Consider the following 19,329-nt stretch of genomic DNA (forward strand, 5'->3'; position numbering starts at 1 on the left):
AGAAATGAGCAAAAGAAAAGAGCAGGTAGCATCAGCCCAATGGACTTCATCAATTCTTATTTATGCATTGAGACATCATATAAGTGTGTATGAATGCATTATCTGAATAACCATTTTACTTGCATACATAAAATATAATACAAAATTTCATAGTTGCAAAATTCTATTTGAATATAATTTACTTAGAAAATGTATATTCATGAATGCAGAATTTAAAAAAATGCTTGTGGTTAAATAAAGTTAAGTTTTTCCCCTAAGCCAGAAGTTATAAAGCTCTATCTATGTCTTGATTATCTGTACCCAAAAAAAAAAGAGGAAAAGTACATGAAGTAATACAAGTTTGATCTCTTTAAATAACATTTTTAATCATATTGAAAACCATATTTTTAGAAAGCTCTGTCTGTCTGGTAAAAGGTTTGTATACATTATTTATCCCCCAGCCAATCTCAGATCAAGTTCAAATTTAGCACACTTATTTCTTGTATCTGACAAAACAAGAATCAATAAAATAAATTAACCAATTAGTTAATTAACTATTGGTAATTAATTATTTAGTTTGTTATTGAACAAGGGAAAGAAATTGTACTTAACAGTTAAGGTGGTATAAGTTAAATTAAAAAGAAAAAAGTTAAATTAGTCCCCTTTATTCTTTGTGTAGAGAATTAGGTCATTGCTTAAAAGTTTGAAACTTGTAATACATAACTATAAAACCTTCTATTTTCATACAAATTTTACTGGCCTAGTGGCTAGTCTATTGGCTTGAGCCCTCTAGATTTATTATTGTTAGGCTAGCTTTATTACAAATTTAATTACATGACCAATCCAAACTAATTGATAAAGTTTCACTTTTTAAAAATGTTTCTTGTTTTCTTTGCATACAGAGGCCACCCTCCAGAGCCTCATCACTTGTCACTTTGAATACCTTAGAACTCAAAGATGATGAACCCCTCAAAAAGAAAAAGGGTAAGAGGAAAGCAAGGTCAAGATCAAGGTCACTGTCAAGTTCTAGATCAGGCTCCAGATCTAGATCCCAGTCTTTGACAAGAACTAGGTCAAATGTGACAGCCAAGCCAGCAGCCAAGGTTGAGGATAAGGGAAATAATTCCATTTTATCAGATTTATCCAAACAGTCCAAGCCCAAAAAGAAGTTAATGACTCGCTCCAGGTCATCTTCAAGGTCAAGGTCACGGTCACAGAAAAGGAAAACAGTTGCAGAAGAAGTCAGTGACAGTGATCAGATGAGTGTGGTAACATCTGAAGCGACAATGAGTGCTGAACCAAAGCAAGCTAAAATAGGTTTATATTCCATTGTCATTACAAATCAATTTATTAATACCACAGCAATTAATATTTAATTTTTTTTTTCTTTTCATATGTTGTCCTTTGGGAAATGTTTTTAAAAATAGAGAGAGCTCATTGCCCTGAGTTAAAATCTTGGTTTAGGGCTGGTTTAGTATGTTTAATAAAACACGTTTATTGCACTCAGTTCTATTAAGTATCTCAAATCAGTAAGAAAATACAAAACATTTATGAATAACTTTATGTCACAACCCTTTTAGACTTTCATTTTTTTATCCTTAAAACACTTGACCATAACACATAGTGTCTAGGATTTTGGAGAGAAAAAAAAAATATTGTAAACTAATTTGTGTGTGGGCAAGTTATTTAATAAAATGTACCAAAATATTGATTCATTAATATAAACTAAGCGTGGTTTGTAATCATCATCTTTTTTGAAGTAACGTCTGTATTTTGTAAGGTCAGATAAAAACTTTATAACTTTCTGCTGCGGAGCTTACATCTTCTTTAGCCCATATTTTAGCCTCCTTAGAAGTCCTTTTTCTCTGGTCAGCCTGGTCACAAAAATGATTGACATGAGATTATGATGTCATTGAGATAACTACCAAATTGACTTATAGGGCTTAGCCAATCAACTCATAAAGTGAAAAGAAAATGTTTTACATGCATACATTTGTCCCCAAAGATATATTAAACAAGTAACATTGTGAAAAAAACAACTATAATACATCCTGTCATGAACACTGTTCATGAACACTGTTTTACTTGTATAATATATCTTTGGGACAAATGTATGCATGTAAATATTTCTAACTGAAAATATTATTTGTCCAGATGGTTTGAGTGTTGAGAGGCTTACTGTACTTGGCCGAGTTCATGTGGCCAGAGTAAACATTGACCATCTTCAGCTGATCAAACAAGACAATCTGGACACATCAGATCCCAAAATCTCAGTCAACAAAATGGCGATGGGCAAACCCCCAAAACCAATGAAACCAAAGAAGCAGAGGTCAGTTATTTTGTTTTTGGCGCTAGTTAAATTACAAAACAACAAAATGTTGTCTTGTTTCATTCTTCAGCTCCTATATTAGGTCTAGTTGAATACAATTTATGTTTAGCAGTAATTACTTTAATGTTTTGTACAGCACTTACTTTGTGGAGTACCAGTTTCCTGTTGTGGCCAGCTCCAGAGATAAATATAACTCAAGTGCCATGGCAACAGAAATCACAAGGGTGGCCTCCAAAAATGTGAAAAATGGAGGTAGTATTCCACTGACTTACCTTTCAGCATTACTGTCAATGTCTTTTGTCAGTCCTGTTTATTTTTGATATTTAAACAAAAAATTTTTATTACAAAAATGTAACCCATGTATATGAGTATTATTTAAATGATTAATTTTGAAACAGATGACTAATGGTGTCTCCTTCTTGAGTAGATATAGTTTAATTTATTGAGATGACTAATGGTGTCTCCTTGAGTAGATATAGTTTAATTTATTGAGATGACTAATGGTGTCTCCGTCTTGAGTAGATTAAGTTTAATTTATTGAGATGACTAATGGTGTCTCCTTCTTGAGTAGATATAGTTTAATTTATTGAGATGACTAATGGTGTCTCCTTGAGTAGATTAAGTTTAATTTATTGAGATGACTAATGGTGTCTCCTTCTTGAGTAGATTAAGTTTAATTTATTGAGATGACTAATGGTGTCTCCTTCTTGAGTAGATTAAGTTTAATTTATTGAGATGACTAATGATGTCTCCTTGAGTTGATAAAGTTTTATTTATTGAGTAAAATCATTTAAAAAATGAGGTCTGTAACGTACAACAAATTCCATTACCTTTTGTACTCTATATTTTCATTTCATTGATGTCCAGCATTTCTCCATTTATTAAGTCTATGTGCTTTTAACTGTATGCAGCAATCCTGTTCAATCATCGGTCTGTATTTCCTGTACTATTTAATGGTGCCTCAATTGAAAGATGGTGGAAGTCTGCTTTAGTCTTTAGGATCTATAGCAAAGAAGCAGGGGAGCATGTGGTAGGTGTTTACATTGCTTAACAGAGCCTTAATGTGCCAAAACAATAAAAACATGTAGTCATCATTGAAAATACATTTGCAAGCCTAAAAAAATTTTCATTTATTGTTTTCTTTTTTTTTATATTTATGTATAAAATATTAATTCAGATTTATAGCAACTTCACTACTTTTTTTCCTCTAATAATAATATAAATTTTAATTTTTAGTTTAATATTTTTAAAGCATATATTAAATTGTTTTCTGTGACACAAAATTCTTGATAAAACCTTTCTTTTTCTTCTGCTTTGTCATTATTATGTTGGATGGTTCAGACAAATAGAACAATATCTGAGATGTTAAGACCAATATATCAAACCTTAAAATTTAAAGTTTCTTTGTAGAATTTAAAGAATTATTTGATTTTGTGTGATCAATTTATCTGGGTAGAAATGGCAATATAATGGTATCTTTTACAGTCTAGTTGTATTGTTAGATCTGTTGCTGTTTGTTTTATTTAGTTGCTCAGTGTAATGAGAAATTGTTCTCTCTCCTATATCTCAGCCAACATTCATCGGCAGCGGTGGCATTTCACTGAAGTCTATTTTACGTTCAGAGAATCTATTTGTGCAGAGAGACATTGAAATTCCTGATACTAGCAAGAATGGATTACTAAACTTGTCTAGATCGTCTTTCAATAGTTCTTTAAATAATAGAAATACTGCCAATTTGTTTGGTCATTTGAAGGTAACTTACAATGTATATTTTAATTTGTTCATCTTGCATTAGAATGTTTGTGTATATATATTTCCATATGTTTCTTTATAAAATGTGTATATAACAGAGTTGAAGTTTGTATTATCAAGTTAATTGCTTTTACCTTTTGAAATATTTATCAAAATAAGAGTGAATCCTTAATTATTCAGTTCACATCTGAATTTAAATTATCAAACAAGATTATTGTTATTTGTAATATGTTTCTTAGATAATGCAATCAATAATTTTTATTAATATTTTGAGACAATTTTTTAAAACAAATTTTGCTTAGTTTGACTATTCACGTATCTTTCTTAATTGACATGTAACACTTTATTGTTTGCGTAACTGATTATCAATGATAAAATAATGAATTCATTTGATTAGCATTCCAACTGTTGGATTCAACTATTGGAAATATTTACCCTGACCTTTATACATTAAGGCACTGTTGTAATCATCATTAACACATGCACATTTCAGGTCTCAGTTGAATTAGCATCTGATCATAAAGAATTTGCTACTGAAATGGCTAGAACAAGACTAGCAGAGATCACTGGGAATGCCAAAATTGTGCCCATTAGCGGACCTAATCCTGAGCAAGTGAAAGCTTTGGAACAGTTAACTAAAAATAAAGATCAACCTTTAGTTAGAGTGCCAGCAAAGCAAAGCTTTCAGGATCCAACAGTGGCCCATCCTGCCACACCCAGTGTCATTACTGGCTTACCTCCCCAGTCACCTAGACGAAGAAATCAAGTTGAAGATGGAGATGAAATCTCTAGACTGAAGCAGCAGCTGAAGGCCACGATGGCAGCTCTTGAAAATGAAAGTCATCAAGAAAGATTGGGCAACATTAGATCTCACCCACAGCCAGAGTTAGACAAACTTGAGGTCATTGCTTTTTTTCTTCTCTGTTTAGAAATGTTTGAGTCTTTTAGTTCTAATTGTGTAAGTTGTCTTAAGATACATGCTTAGCTTTTAACAAAATTAGCATCTTGTAGGCTTCATGCCTTTGCTGCTGTAAGTTTTTTTACGTATACAAATTTTTATAATTATGCTGTGCTGTGCATGCTCATTCCAAGAAAAAGTAGAAAATAATAATGTCAGTTTTGTATTTTTATTCAACACAAGTTTTGTGCATTGGGATTACTGATCTCATGTTTACAGTTTTATCTTACACTGTAAAAGTTGAACAGTATTTTGTTTCATGCCATTCAATTTTTAATAAATGAAATGAATGAGGTTGAAGATGACAGTACAATCATTGCTCATCATACTATTTTTAAATATTTATTTTTTTCATTACATATTTTTATGTAACTGTTTTTCTCTGTAATATTTTGTAGGTGTCTAGATTTCTCTCTGTCTATATATATATATTCTGTTTTTGTATTTCTTTAATGTTTTAAAGCTGTATTCATATTACAGGCATAGTCATCCTTCTTTTCACTCTAATTTTTTTTTTAGCCCATGACATTGCACACTATGCTGTTCATTCAAGAAGGGAGACAAATCTCTATGATTGGTGTCCCTCCCATACATATGGCGAAAAAACATCCTGCACTGATGAAACCCCAACCTGAAGGTTTGTTAGACTTGACTTCATTTGTCATCCTCATCTTCATTGTCATTCCAAGTTTCAGTGACTTCGATGTTTTCATTTTACTTTTTTTTTCTTCTTTATTTTTTTAAGGTTTATTGCATATATTTCAGATTTTTTTTATTGGAACTTATGAAGCTAGATTTATATGTAGCATAATGTATTTCAGTGACTTCAATGTTTTCATTTCATTTCTTTTTCTTCTCTTTGATTTTTTTTAGGTTAAACATTTTACGGCATATATTTGGGATTGTTTTTATAGGAACATATGAAGCTAGATTTGTATGTATGATGCATAATGTTTTATCATGACTTCTGTAGGGCGAGATTCTTCAATTCGCAACACATACTTGGTATGTCGCATGTTTTGGTGCAATGATGCTGTGCATTCTGATGTCTGCTGGGGTACACTGAATCCTGAGTACAATTTCTTACAGGTAAACATCAGACTGCTGACACAATAGTTATATTACAATTGTGTAGAAGGATCTTTTTTTAATGTTTGCTTAGATTAATTTCTTTTGTTTTGTGAGTAGTATTGTAGTATTCTCTATAGGGTTTCAAAAACATATGTATTAACAATGGTTATTCCTGCTAGGTGGCTCCTGTGTTGATGACATCCCAATTGATGGAAAGGTTAAGGAATAACTTCATGATTGTTGAAGTCTGGGATAAAAAAGTTGGATCTGAAAGTGACAAGGTACAAACTCCTATCACTTCCTATTTCAGTAATATTCTCATTTCAACTAGCTTCACTAATCAAATGTAAATGTGTATCATTTTTTAAAACTTACATAATCTTATATTTTGAATGAATTTAGATCTCATTATCAAACTTGGAATTGAAATTTATTTTTTATTTTTGTTTTCAAATTCACTTGTAACCAAGATTTATAGGATTCTGCAAGACATACATTATTTTATTGACATGTACATTGTTTGCTTATTTCTTCTCTAGCTGATTGGCATGGTCAAACTTAGTCTTCATCAGTTTTTTATGTCATTTAGAGAAAGGAAAATTGCTAATGCGTTGCTGAAGTCAGAGGTAAAGGGATTCTTTTTTTGCTTTAGTTCTTGTTTTGACATTAGTTTAGCTAATTAATTCTGAAATGTAAACATTTTGTGTGCATATTTTTTTTTTCAACTTAGTCATTAATTTTCATATGTGACATATTTTAACTTGTTTCAGTATCCAGTTATGGCCATAGATAACTATATGCCTATAGTTGACCCATTCTCAGGTCTTCACTTTGGCCAGCTAAAAGTTGTGCTAGCCATGGGATCAGAAGCTCAGGTAAAAGTTTTTCCTCATTTATTTTGTGTCAGACATTCCTATGTGCTACAATTTGAGATACTACTAGCCACTGATTTAGTGTAAAACTTCTTGCCGTTGATGCTTGTCATTACCTGCATGACCATGTTGTTTTTTCCCCCTGTACAGATCGCTACATTACAAAGACTAGTGATTCCTTCTAGTGTGCAGTCTGTTCCTCAGAGACCCTCTTTGTATTTAGAGAGACAGGACATTATGAATGGCGGGGACATGGTCAATGTGTCCAACAAAGCAGGTTCAAATTATTTCATTTTTTAGATGCATATATTCCTTTTCTTACAGATCACTGTCTGTCAGTCTGGTAGAAATCTTGTACTCATTATTTCTTCCACTTCCTATTCTCAGATCAAGCTGAAATTTTGTACAATTATTCAATAACGATGACAACATGTGAATCAGTCAAAGACATTAACAAATTAGCTAGTTAATTAGTGGTAATAAATTCATTTTATTTTATAAAGAAAGAGGAAACATCTTGCAGTATTAAGAGATAACAGAAATTGTCTTTAATTTTAGCTTTATTTTTTTTATGAAGTATTTTTTATATTTTGCTTGCTTTTTTTTTCTATCAGCTAAAATTGTTGTATTCATTTAACCCTGACCTTAATTATATTGGTTTATAATATTTATTGCAACAAGGAAAAGCATTGCAGCAGAGTGAAAAACAAATAAGTTCTTGAACCTTTATAGACATTGAGATGGTTACCTGTAGTTATTATAAAGTAAATAATTGTAACTATTAATAACACATTATTCACATCTTTCCAGTTCATTGAATAGGCTGAAATAAAGAACATTTATCAAATTATTGATTCTAACATTTCTAATTAGCAGTTATTTTGTTGAAATCAAAGCTATATTGGGCAGTATACATCAAATGAATGACCAAACTTGACTTTAAAATGTCTCGAAACTGAAATCTAATCATAGTCAAATTTTTTCGTTTAGTATACTACAGTCAGGTATTTTTTGATGTGATTCATTCTATGCCTGATGTCTCTATTGTCTTTATCAGTTGACCACCAGTTTGAAATTACAATTGAAGGCATTAGAGATTTGAAGCTATTTGAAAACATGATGTGGGGGGAAACTGACTGCTTTGTACAGTTTTTCTTTCCTGCACAAGGAGAAGGGACTGGAGATGGTGTTCTTACTTTCAAATGTAAGTTTCTGTTTTGTAGAAAGTGTATTCTGTTATGCTGTTCTTTTAGATTGGTAGGTCAAGTAGTTAGTGGTATTGCTGGTAATTTAATATACTGTTTCAGTTTACAACTTTGTTGGAGATTTTTACTGTAAATGGGGAAAACTATTTTTAGCTTGAAATAAAATGGAAATCATTTTTTCTGCATGTTATTAATTGATCCTGCCTTATGGACCACAGCAAAAGGGACATAATCATCACAACTTATAAGCATTAGAAGTTTCAAATGAACAGATTGTGCACTTTATGCTTCTAAAAGACTTTTTAGTATAACTGGTGTCATAACAAACCAAGTTTCTAATTATAATATTGAGGCTACTGGCTACTGCACATTTTTTTATTCTGGTTTATTTGTAGATGTTTTGTTTCTTTTACTAACTTGGTTTCATGTTAGCTTAGTGCTAAGGTATTCATTCAAGCATTAAAAGAAATGTAATTTCAATGTCTTGTGTTATTTTGTTTTACAGTTAATAAATCTGTACTATAAACATTTCTAAGCTTATCAAGATATGTTGCTGCTAATGAAAATTGTGTTATTGTGTTTAATCCTCAGCCATGCCGACCATGAAATGTTATCGTACAGCCACCACATTGTGTACACCTGACCCAACGTTCCATGACACATCCAGACACAAGATAACACTTCCGTTTGGAACGCCGGTACAAAGAGAACTTCTCACAGGTTAATAAGACATTCTGATCAACTATCACCTTTTCAATTACACATTTTTCTGTTGTTTTTTTTTATGCTAACTAAACTGAAGCTTAATAGATTGTCACTAAATTTTCTTGAGGATTATATTAAAACATCTTAAGTTTTATCATTAACTTAAAAATGTTCAATTCAAATCTAGCAAGATTATATTAAAACATCTTAAGTTTTATCATTAACTTAAAAATGTTCAATTCAAATCTAGCAAGATTTAGGTAAATTACATATTTTTCTGTTAAACAGATGTATTCTTGTTTTGTTGTGAATGATAGAACCATTTTGTTGCGTTACTCTGTTCCCAGCTTGTGCCAATTCTGGAGGAGGTGTGACAGGATTGCCGTTTGAAGTCTGGTGTCGGTACTACCATCCAAATGTCAGAGATCAGTTGATAGCCAAAGTAAACACTTTGTTGAGACTCCTTAAACATTTTGATTAACATATTCACATTGTTAATTGAATTAACTTGTAAAAACATTGCATTGAATAAGTAAAAGTGAATTCTTCTCTCATTGATGCAGGGTCTACTTCCACTGGCCAAGTTGTGTGCTATGATAACTATGTTAAAGACTGGAGAGCCATGTGTTCAGTCTTTTTCCCTTCGTTTGTCTCAAGTTGGTCAAGATGGTCAACCAGACAAAATGGAAGTTGCTGCTAAGGTATGATTTCTTGTTTTCATTATGATTTTACATACACATCTGTAAATCTGTTAAATTAGACTACTCACTAAACACACTTTCTTAACTCAAGTCATAGTTTAAAAACAAAAAGTTTACCTTGATCTTATTTCTCTTACAGTCCAAGTCTGTTGGTGTTTTAGATGTGACCATCAATTACAAGACCTTTGCTGCACAGGTTGTTATAATTACACATACTAAAAACTGTGTGACTTATTTAAAGTAAAGTTATTTTCTTAAAATTCATCAACTAATTGAATTGTTCACTGTATTCCTGCAGAGTGACTCTTCTCCAGCTGTTGACAGAAAGTTTAAAGGTTCACAAGTTTGTTTGTCTGTGGGTGTTATTAGAGCCTCTGGGTTAAAGGTTAGAATTCTGCTAAACATTTTTTGAGTTTGTACATTTAAAAAGTAGTTTTATTATGAGATTGACATTATCATGATTATTAGCTCCTTACTACGTTTTGACCACAAATATTGAAATAAACTACTAGAGTAGAATATAGTAAAAGAATTATAAAAAATAAAATTCATATAAAATCAATAGCTAATAGATTCATGGTGTTTACAATCTCTGACATCTTTCTTCATCATGCCATGAACACATTTGCACTGTGATGTACCTTTTAACCAAAGAAAATGTACTTAAATGGGGTGGAACTCTAGTAAAACTTGTTTAGGTTCATGAACAAGATCATTTCAATTTTGCATTCACATGTAGAGCAAAGGTCATGGAAAACAGCATAGCTGTCAGGGTTCTAATTATATAAATTCTTGGCTCTTGTTCTTGTGTTTCTTAACTTGGCTCACTAGGGGTTTCACTTATATGAACAAATATTACTTGATTCTTCAATTCTTCAATATTACAACTATGAACAATTATACTTCAATACACATCAACTCGAACTCTAGATCTCATAGAATATAACTAATATTTTAATATCCAATATAGCTCAAATAATGCACAATAAATATTAATAAACAAACACCAGTCCAGTAAGTGACTATCCAACCTTCCTGGACCGGGAGCAAGACCTTACTAACTTAACACACTCTCGCACATTTAAAGAAGACTTAATCACTCAGTTCACAACACATGCAACACTTTGCATTCATAACAAGGGGATATAACAATCATACCAAAATATCAAACTAACATTCATTCTTGCCATACCTCTCCCTGACAAAGAACATCTTGGGATCTACTTAACTTAAATAAGGCCCATAACCAAATACTGATTGATATATTTAATTATTTTCCTTTTTTTTAGGCTGCTGCTGACTACATGGCACTGATTGACCCAAGCATGGCTTATCCAGCAGATGTTGGTGTCAATTCCTATGTCAGGATTAAAATGTCATTTCTTGGAAAAGAGGTGAGAGAGTAAACATTCTTTCTATAGTTCCATTATCCTTAATACTTTTTGAAAAGTCTGTTTAGTCTATTGAGAAGTTTTTTTGGTAAAACATGTGTATCACTTACTGCTAAACAAAGTTATCAGCTTTTTCTATTTTGTATGAAAAACTGTATTAATGATAGTTGGAAAGGTTTCATTGTTACTGTAAGAGTTATTGTTCTTATCCTTGCCATTATTTAGAATGAGAGGATCACCAAGACAGTGGCCAGGTCCTTTGTGCCAGAGTACTCTCACTATATGGACTTTCCTTGTCCATTGCTGATGACCAATACATTGGACACAGATTCTACAAGCTTGGCTGAGTTGTTGGAGACTGGAGAGGCTTTGTTTGAAGTCTGGCATCAAATTCCAACAGGGATTAACAGAGGTAAAGTATGATTGTATACTCACTGTAAGAACTGAAGAAGGAAATATCTTGCATTTTACACATACAGTACTACAGTAAATCAGTATTCATGTTATGTTGTATTAAACACATTTTTAACAAGCCAACAGAATAAAAAAAAAAAAAAATTTTCTTCTGCATACAGAGTGTACTTTCAGGATTATTTTTTAAATATTTAACTATTAGAAACTATTAGAAAGACTTGAATTAATTGAAACTATCATTATAACAACTTTTTCTAAAGTTTATTATTACATTATTGAATTTATGTTTTGTATTTTTATTATATTAATGATATTATTAATAGTAAAGTAAAAGTTTAAAGCACATTTTTTTTGAGAAATTCTTTGTTAAAAAAAACACTTCATCCTTGTTTCATTATTTAACTTACATTTAGTAACATCTTTGAATATATTGTATTTTGTTTAGACTACCAATCAGACAAGAGCACTAATGGCCTTCGCCAACTAGTATATAAAACTGGTGATATTTTGTTGGGAACAGCTATAGTGCCCTTGGTGTCTCTCTTGACAAGGCGAACAGGTCAGGAACAGAAAGATTTTTGTATTTTGATTAATATTATTTGGACAATCATATAAATGTTATATTTTGTGAAGTACATAACTAGTAGAATTAGGAAACATTTTTACCTAGTGGATTATAATCTCGAAACAAAAAGACTTGCTAGGACTAGACAGGAAGTGACAACAGTTGAGGTTAGAAATTAATGAAAGAGGAACACTTGGGACAAGTTTCTGTTGTCTTGAGAGATTGTCAGTTTTAATAGGAGATCATTTAAGTTAATGCTGTCTTGAGTGATTGAGTAGCTGTGTGAGGCTCGCATAAGATTAAATTTTTATATAAAAATTTATAGTAAAAAAAAACATATTATTTCTTTCTAAACAGGTGTCAATGGATGGTTTGCCATAAACCTGCCTTCACTAGGCTGGATTAAACCAGTGGATGAAGAGGGTCATCCATCCACTGCTCTAGATCAGGTAATAAAATAGTTGAAATGTAAACACCAGAGCTCAGTTATTTCTCCCTTAGACTATAATAAGCATCAAACAGTAGGATTTTTTATTTAAATAATGTGCTATAATTGAGCAATTAGCTGTTAATTAAAAAATATTTTCTTTTTTTTATTGTGTGTTTTTTTACAAACAAATTTTTTCTTCTGAAACATAAGATAATTATAAGTGGAAGTGACAATTATTGTTTCTATTCTCTACTATACAAATTAGGTCGCTGGAGGCTTAGAATTGTCCTTGAGATTTGCCAACAAAGAAGACAGAGATCATGTAGTAAATGCTGCCAGGAGTGTTGGCTGGTCACCTGTAGATGTTGATGTTGAACAAACTGATTGGCAGGATGAAGGTATGGTAGTAACATGTTTACCAGTTTGCTGGCTTCTAAAACAAGATTTTTAAGCAATAACTAGTGGAGTTTGAAATATTTTTAATTTCTAGCTCATCCTTAATTTCTTCCAATCTTAATGAAAAACTGAACTGAAAATTTGCTTGTTCACCTTGGGAACTTCAATAAATATGGTATTGACATCATTTAAATCCAGGCCATTCAAAACAAAACATTATTTCTTTTATCTTGGCTAATATCTTCATATATATGAAGATTGTTTATACAAGTTTTATATTAGCTGTTTATGCATTGGTCAGGGTTATTGTTCAAGAGCAGAGTATATTTTTAACACATAATAATTGTCTCTTGCACAAGTTTCTTTTACATTTTAGAATTAGCTAAAAAGTAAAGTAGTGAAACAGTTCGAAGAAATTCCGGATAGAAAAAGTTTAGAAAGTACTTTAGAAACTTCCTACAGAACTAATGCTGCAGAAACTTGTTTCAGCATACAACAAAATATTTTTTTAAAGATTTTCTGAAAACTTATAAAACAATTTATGGTAAATTTCAAATAGCATTTTCCTGCAAATGATGTAAACCTTGTTTATTAATTTGTTTTCTTTTTGTATTTTGCCTTAAAATCAGACAGCCATCACAATGTTCACAATATTACTGTTGGTGTGGATCAAGTGTCCTTCCCTCTGGCCAGTGCACTGCTGACAGGTCACTCAGAGCTAGACCCAACAGCTAGGTGCTACATCAGATATATATTCTATGATAAAGGTAAGGAAGAGTTTAAATCCTATAACCTGAGATGTAGATATTGTAAGAAAAGTCAGCAGCAGGCACAAACATCAAATCAATGGTTTGACTTTTTGCTGTCAAGCCTTTTTTACAATTAGCTTTAGTTGACAGTTTATATATATATATAATTCTAGCTAATTGGCCACACAGGGAAAACTCCAGTTTCAATGTTAAAATTTTTTAAAAAATAATCATCTTAAAATCCATTTTGTCTGAAAATCTGTATCTTGAACACACATCAGTAGAAATTCCTGGATATATTCACTAATGAGTTAAACAAATAAATAGACTTAAAGGAACATTTGGCGCACCATCTTATGTTGAGCTGAACCAAACTAGAATCTTTTATACTATATCTCTTAAGTAGATCAAGCATTGTAGTCTAGACTACTGTCTTTTAATGTTTTGAAGTCTGGATCTATATCACCAAACTAGAATTTTTATATACTTTGAGTAGATTTATACAGAAGGTGGGGTAAAAATCTTTTTATCATTCATTAGTTATTCAGTGCAAAGTAATCACTCTTACAAACACAGATATTAATTAGGCACTCTGAAATCAGTTAGAAAACTAATTTTTAACTACATTAAAGTACAGCACTGCTGATGACTTAATACAAACATTAAAGCTTTTAATTAATTACTTTACCTTTTTTATTTTTTTTTGATAATCAGTTAAAATGTTCCTGTTTCAGGTGCTGTAGTGTCTAAGTGCAGAAAGATGACCACTTCCCATTCTGGCACATTGCTTTCAACTCTGGATCACAAGCAGAGCTTTATGTTCCCCCACAGTGCTCCACTGCAGTGGTGAGTTTCTTTGTGTCAATCAGGAATACAAAAATTGTTGATGAGAAGTTTGATTTTAGAATACAACATACTCTGACTTAAGGTAGCTACTTGACATCATCTATATCTGGAGACCCTCCTTTTGTCCAGCTTGTTAATATAGTATATAACAATCATAAAATGAGTGTTACAATTTTTTAAATATTTTCATTGATTTCATTCTAGTATTGATTTATTTAAACAGTTTTGCATTCTAATATAATTTCAAAAAGAATAAAGCACAAAGGAATCTACAAGTCCAATAAGAAATATTTCACAAATTCAAAGAGTAATAAACAAACACAATTGTATACAAGAAAGCCACTTTTTCCCCCACTCAAGCAGGTTATGTCCCTTTTTACATCTTTCATTTTCAATCACATAGTTAACCTGAGGTCATTTGAATATTCTCAATTATTTTACTCACTACTCAAAAAGGAAACAATTTCAATGCAACTCTAGTTCAGTCTAAAAATGTCTTTAGTTACTATACAACTTCCATTGTACACTTTATTTTTTTCCCAGTGATACCACAGTCTATAGCAGGGGTGAGCAACATTTTTGTATCGAGGGCCGCATTAAAAAAAGTTTGGGAATGGCGGGCCGCACAGATATATATATTAGAAAGATAAGCTTGCTGTGTAGAATGTCTTTTAATTCATATATACACAGTATTACGATTTTTTACAATTGCAGTTGTCTTTTTATATCACAATATCCCCACAAATATACAGTTGTACTTAATGTGCAGTATTTTACTTCTTACACTCGTGCATAATGTTTTTTAACTGTGAAACTATCTTACTAGTTGTTACCACTGTGTGTGACTGCTGTCAAATTACAGTCAGTCAACATTGACCAGTGATTATACTTGTTTAATTTCCACTAAAGATGCTTGCTCACCAAATGAGACAATTTATGTTCCGGAAGTTAAATGTAGGGACGAGCGAAGCCTGCCCTTGTGGAGCATCAGCAGAGAATGCTGACCATGTCCTTCAATGGTGCATACTACATCAGGGGACCCGAACAACTCTCCAAAGACTATTCAAAGAACTACCTGATCTAGAAACCACTACGAGGTTCATCTCAGATATAGCATTACTGATCTGAACCCTCCAACATGTAAAATGAGAACGAAGAAGAAGAACTGATGTATGTGTATCCAAATAGTTGTAACAGCAGCAAAGTTTTTTTAAGTGTGGAATTGCAGCTTCTGGCACCCATGAAACTCCCGTGGTAGTGCTGACTGGAACTTCTCTTTGCTTTGAGTTATGTCCTCTGGAGCTGAATCGGCTTTTCTTAATAAGTTTTGTACTTTTAATCATTTCACTAAAGATAGTTTCACCTTTCAACAAAGGAAAATGAAAAAAACTTTTCTTTTTTTTTTTGTTTGCCTGTAGAAATGGGAAAGCCTTGTTTGTAAAGATTTAACATGCATTTACATTTCATATGTAAACAATCAATGCAATTGAAATTATAAAAAAACATGAAATCTGTCTTCTACTCTTCATTAGAAATATTGGTAACAAGGTCACAGTCAATGTCCTTCAAGTAACATAACAATTTGATCCTTGACATATTATATTCTTCTCCTTTGCCTTGCCTATGCTAAGCCAGCAGATACATTGGATTATTTATTCATGAATGAGATCTACCCGTGGTTAACTCCCCTAGCTCTAGCAACTTTCATTACTTTTTCTATTTCTTTTTAAATGCTTTCTAGTTATTGTTTGAATTATATGCAGCTTTGTGCAAACTTTCCTGTTTCAAGTTTATGGTTCTCAGTCAAAGATCGAGCTCCATCAGTTGTTACACTTGCTATCTTGTTCCAAGCCTACCCAACACTCAGACATTGTGTCTTGAATTGAGTGTATTGATGTATAACCAATAAGCATAATCTTCATTTACATAAAACTTTTTATAACGAGACAGTTTCAATAATTTATATATTTTGTTTAATATTTGCATTTTTATTTGCATTTTTATATCTATATATTGTGGGCACACCTGATTTCTGTAGGTGTTGGCGGGCCGCATAAAACACCTCGGCGGGACGCATGTGGCCGGTGGGCCGTAATTTGCCCACCCCTGGTCTATAGCATTTTTCCCCTTTTTTTTTCTACAGTAAGTTGTGGATTTTAGCTATGTTCTGTGATATCATCAAATATCAAAAAAAGTCTAGGCTAACTATCTTTCACTTCAAATGCCTGATAAGACTTTGAGGTCTGGAGTGAACTTAGATTTAGAGCAAAATTTATTATATGCTATGTTTTATTAGTGATGACACTTTTCAGATTTAATAATTTTTCTTTTGGTTGAAGGTATTTGAGAGAAGAGAGACTTGAAATTCAGGCCTGGGTCACTTATGACAAGGGGAGAGCTAGAGAGAAGAAGCCTAGACAGAGAGATAAGCTCATTGGCTGTTGTTACCTTGATCTTGAGTCTCTGACAGACTTGAGGCGAGGACAGCAGAGGATCAGGTAAAATTTCTTCAGGGCTTAACAATTTTACTCTTATTTAGTAATATTTTGACGTTTCAAAATTTTTTATAGAAAGCTAGAAAACTCATGGTATTTGAAAAAAATTTAGGCATAAAAATAAAGTTTTGAATCATCACTTTACAAAAAATTATTTTAACCTATCGCTCTAACAATGTTTTAATACCAATCATGTAAGCATTTCTTTCTTCCCCTTCTCAGATGGTCAAGAATCTTCAAAATTATTTCTTACAATGGTGTGCCCCCATCCAAGAATTGTTCTTATTTCTTGCTATGATTCTTTATTTACTATACCTTCCCTGCCAACTCCAGATTATATTTGTCCACACATTTTGACTCACAAATGTATTCACTTTACTTTCATATTTCAATTCAATCTTAATGAAATCTTGAGGTTGTAATCAATTTTCTTTAAGTACAGCTCTCTTTTTGTTTTAATTAAATTTTATTCCATTATCCTATGGAAATTCATTTATTAAATAATACTGATCATAGCTAGTAGACATGTTAACTTTATAGTAAATGTAATATTCCTAATTTTGTCCAGATTTAATCAAAGTAGATGTCTTATCTTATCTTATATAATATGACGTTACTTCAAAAAAGAAGATGATTACGTCCTACGCGTCATGCATTTAGTCATGCATATTAACCAATGACTTAAATTCAGCAAAGTCACTGGTTTTCCTGGCTAGCTCAGGCAACCCATTCCATGCTCTAATAGCACTAGGGAAGAAGGAGTGTTTGTACAAATTTGTCCTAGCATATGGGATGAGGAATGTGCCTTTATCTTTGTGTCTTTCTGAGTATTTTATTAAATTTTGTTTTTGTATTTGAAGATTATGGTTCAGTGTCTTATGTATGATTTCTTCTTTACTTTTGAGCCTTCTGTCCTGAAGGCTTTCTAAATTTAGTGATTTTACTAAAAGTGTTACTCTAGTCAAATGTGAATATTCGTTTGTTATGAATCTCACTGCTCTATTTTGTGTCTGTTCCAGTTTTTTAATGTTTTCTTGAGTTGAGGGGTCCCAAACGGAGGATGCATATTCTATTATTGGCCTAACCAAGGTTAAATAACATTTTAGTTTTATGTTCTTATTTGATTTATAGAAATTTCTTTTAATAAATCCTAATGCTTTGTTTGATTTTTTTGTAGCTTCATCAATATGTGGATTCCATGACAGTTTTTCATGTTATTAGTTAGGACCAAGTCTTTGTTCACAGTCCAGATTAACTTAAAACTTTTATGTCACTGCTAGTTTTTTTTTTTTTTCCATTCAAAATCAATTCAAATAATAAACATCATATTGGATATTAGTTTATACTACTTATATTGAATAAATTGTAGACAAATATTTTTTTGTGAACAAAAGTACACTGTCCAGTTTAAATTCTTTCATCTGGTTTAATTTTTGGCTGTTTAGAACTATGACTAGGACATACTGTGTATGACTTGGAATCTATTTTTTTCATGAGACATCTGTTACAATAATTTGGAACAAATTTGTAATGTCACATTTTCTCCTCCAGTGGTCTGTACCCATTGTTTAAACCAGGCTGTAACAATCTGAAGTCAGCATTTATTAGAGCAAACATCACCTCTAGAGTCAGTGGTAGCATCAAGACCATTGTAAGCTCATCAAGTTTTTCCTTTTCTAAAGTTTTCTTACTTTTCTAAATTTTTTTTTTTTTTTTTTTTTTTCATTTCCTTTCTTTGCATTATTTAGAAAAATTACTCACATGTCACTCTTGTCATCTGTAATTTAGTATTAATGAATTAGTGAGAACATGTTAAGCAAGATGTATATAGATTACAGATGACAAGAGTGACTTCTGAGTGGTTAAGCACTTGACTTGTGAACCTGGGATCTTGGGTTCAAATCTCAGTGAAGAATGGGATTTTGAATTTCAGGATTTTTAGGATGCCCCTGAGTCCACCCAACTCTAATGGGTACCTGACTTTAGTTGGGGAAAGTAAAGGTGGTTGGTCTTTGTGCTGGTCACATGACACCCTACTCATTAATCATTGGTCAAAGAAACAGATGACCTTAACATCATCTGCCCTATAGATCATATGATTGGAAAGGGGAACTTTTTTTTTTCACTATGAATGAATTAAATATGTAACAATGAGACCAAGTTCATCAAGGCATTTCAGTATTATAAAGTTATGAGTATTTGTATTTTTTTTATTAATGTAAAAAAATAACTTCTGATACAAGAAATAGTTCTCTCTATTTTGTAGATACATTTGTTTTTGCTTTATTCGTTCCTTCAGAAATGAAGATATTTACATTCCCAAACCTGCAGTGAAATAGCAAATAGTGAGCTCAGGACCATCATGACAATACTCTGAAAGGCACAACACATGAGCAGAAATCCATTTGAAAGGGATTACTAACAATAAAAATATCGATTATAATTACAGTCAATATTCGTTGGCTAAATTT

General features: G+C 31.8%; 1 protein-coding gene across 1 annotated transcript in view; it reads left to right on the top strand.

The window, feature by feature from the left end:
- Nucleotides 1-19,329, top strand: part of LOC106050191 (C2 domain-containing protein 3-like) — a 41,781-nt gene that overhangs the window by 12,442 nt on the left and 10,010 nt on the right. Inside the window, exons 11-37 of the mRNA XM_056039336.1 lie at nucleotides 882-1,296; nucleotides 2,134-2,308; nucleotides 2,445-2,560; nucleotides 3,220-3,338; nucleotides 3,879-4,061; nucleotides 4,554-4,961; nucleotides 5,538-5,655; nucleotides 5,992-6,107; nucleotides 6,269-6,370; nucleotides 6,629-6,715; nucleotides 6,860-6,964; nucleotides 7,112-7,238; nucleotides 8,019-8,165; nucleotides 8,758-8,886; nucleotides 9,219-9,313; nucleotides 9,435-9,572; nucleotides 9,712-9,768; nucleotides 9,871-9,957; nucleotides 10,862-10,966; nucleotides 11,189-11,375; nucleotides 11,823-11,936; nucleotides 12,300-12,391; nucleotides 12,638-12,770; nucleotides 13,398-13,535; nucleotides 14,252-14,363; nucleotides 16,703-16,861; nucleotides 18,410-18,509. Of these exons, the coding sequence (XP_055895311.1) occupies nucleotides 882-1,296; nucleotides 2,134-2,308; nucleotides 2,445-2,560; nucleotides 3,220-3,338; nucleotides 3,879-4,061; nucleotides 4,554-4,961; nucleotides 5,538-5,655; nucleotides 5,992-6,107; nucleotides 6,269-6,370; nucleotides 6,629-6,715; nucleotides 6,860-6,964; nucleotides 7,112-7,238; nucleotides 8,019-8,165; nucleotides 8,758-8,886; nucleotides 9,219-9,313; nucleotides 9,435-9,572; nucleotides 9,712-9,768; nucleotides 9,871-9,957; nucleotides 10,862-10,966; nucleotides 11,189-11,375; nucleotides 11,823-11,936; nucleotides 12,300-12,391; nucleotides 12,638-12,770; nucleotides 13,398-13,535; nucleotides 14,252-14,363; nucleotides 16,703-16,861; nucleotides 18,410-18,509 (3,864 nt within the window). The remainder of the gene's footprint in view (nucleotides 1-881; nucleotides 1,297-2,133; nucleotides 2,309-2,444; nucleotides 2,561-3,219; nucleotides 3,339-3,878; nucleotides 4,062-4,553; nucleotides 4,962-5,537; nucleotides 5,656-5,991; nucleotides 6,108-6,268; nucleotides 6,371-6,628; nucleotides 6,716-6,859; nucleotides 6,965-7,111; nucleotides 7,239-8,018; nucleotides 8,166-8,757; nucleotides 8,887-9,218; nucleotides 9,314-9,434; nucleotides 9,573-9,711; nucleotides 9,769-9,870; nucleotides 9,958-10,861; nucleotides 10,967-11,188; nucleotides 11,376-11,822; nucleotides 11,937-12,299; nucleotides 12,392-12,637; nucleotides 12,771-13,397; nucleotides 13,536-14,251; nucleotides 14,364-16,702; nucleotides 16,862-18,409; nucleotides 18,510-19,329) is intronic.

This window comes from Biomphalaria glabrata, chromosome 8, assembly GCF_947242115.1.
Source record: "Biomphalaria glabrata chromosome 8, xgBioGlab47.1, whole genome shotgun sequence".
NCBI lineage: Eukaryota > Metazoa > Mollusca > Gastropoda > Planorbidae > Biomphalaria > Biomphalaria glabrata.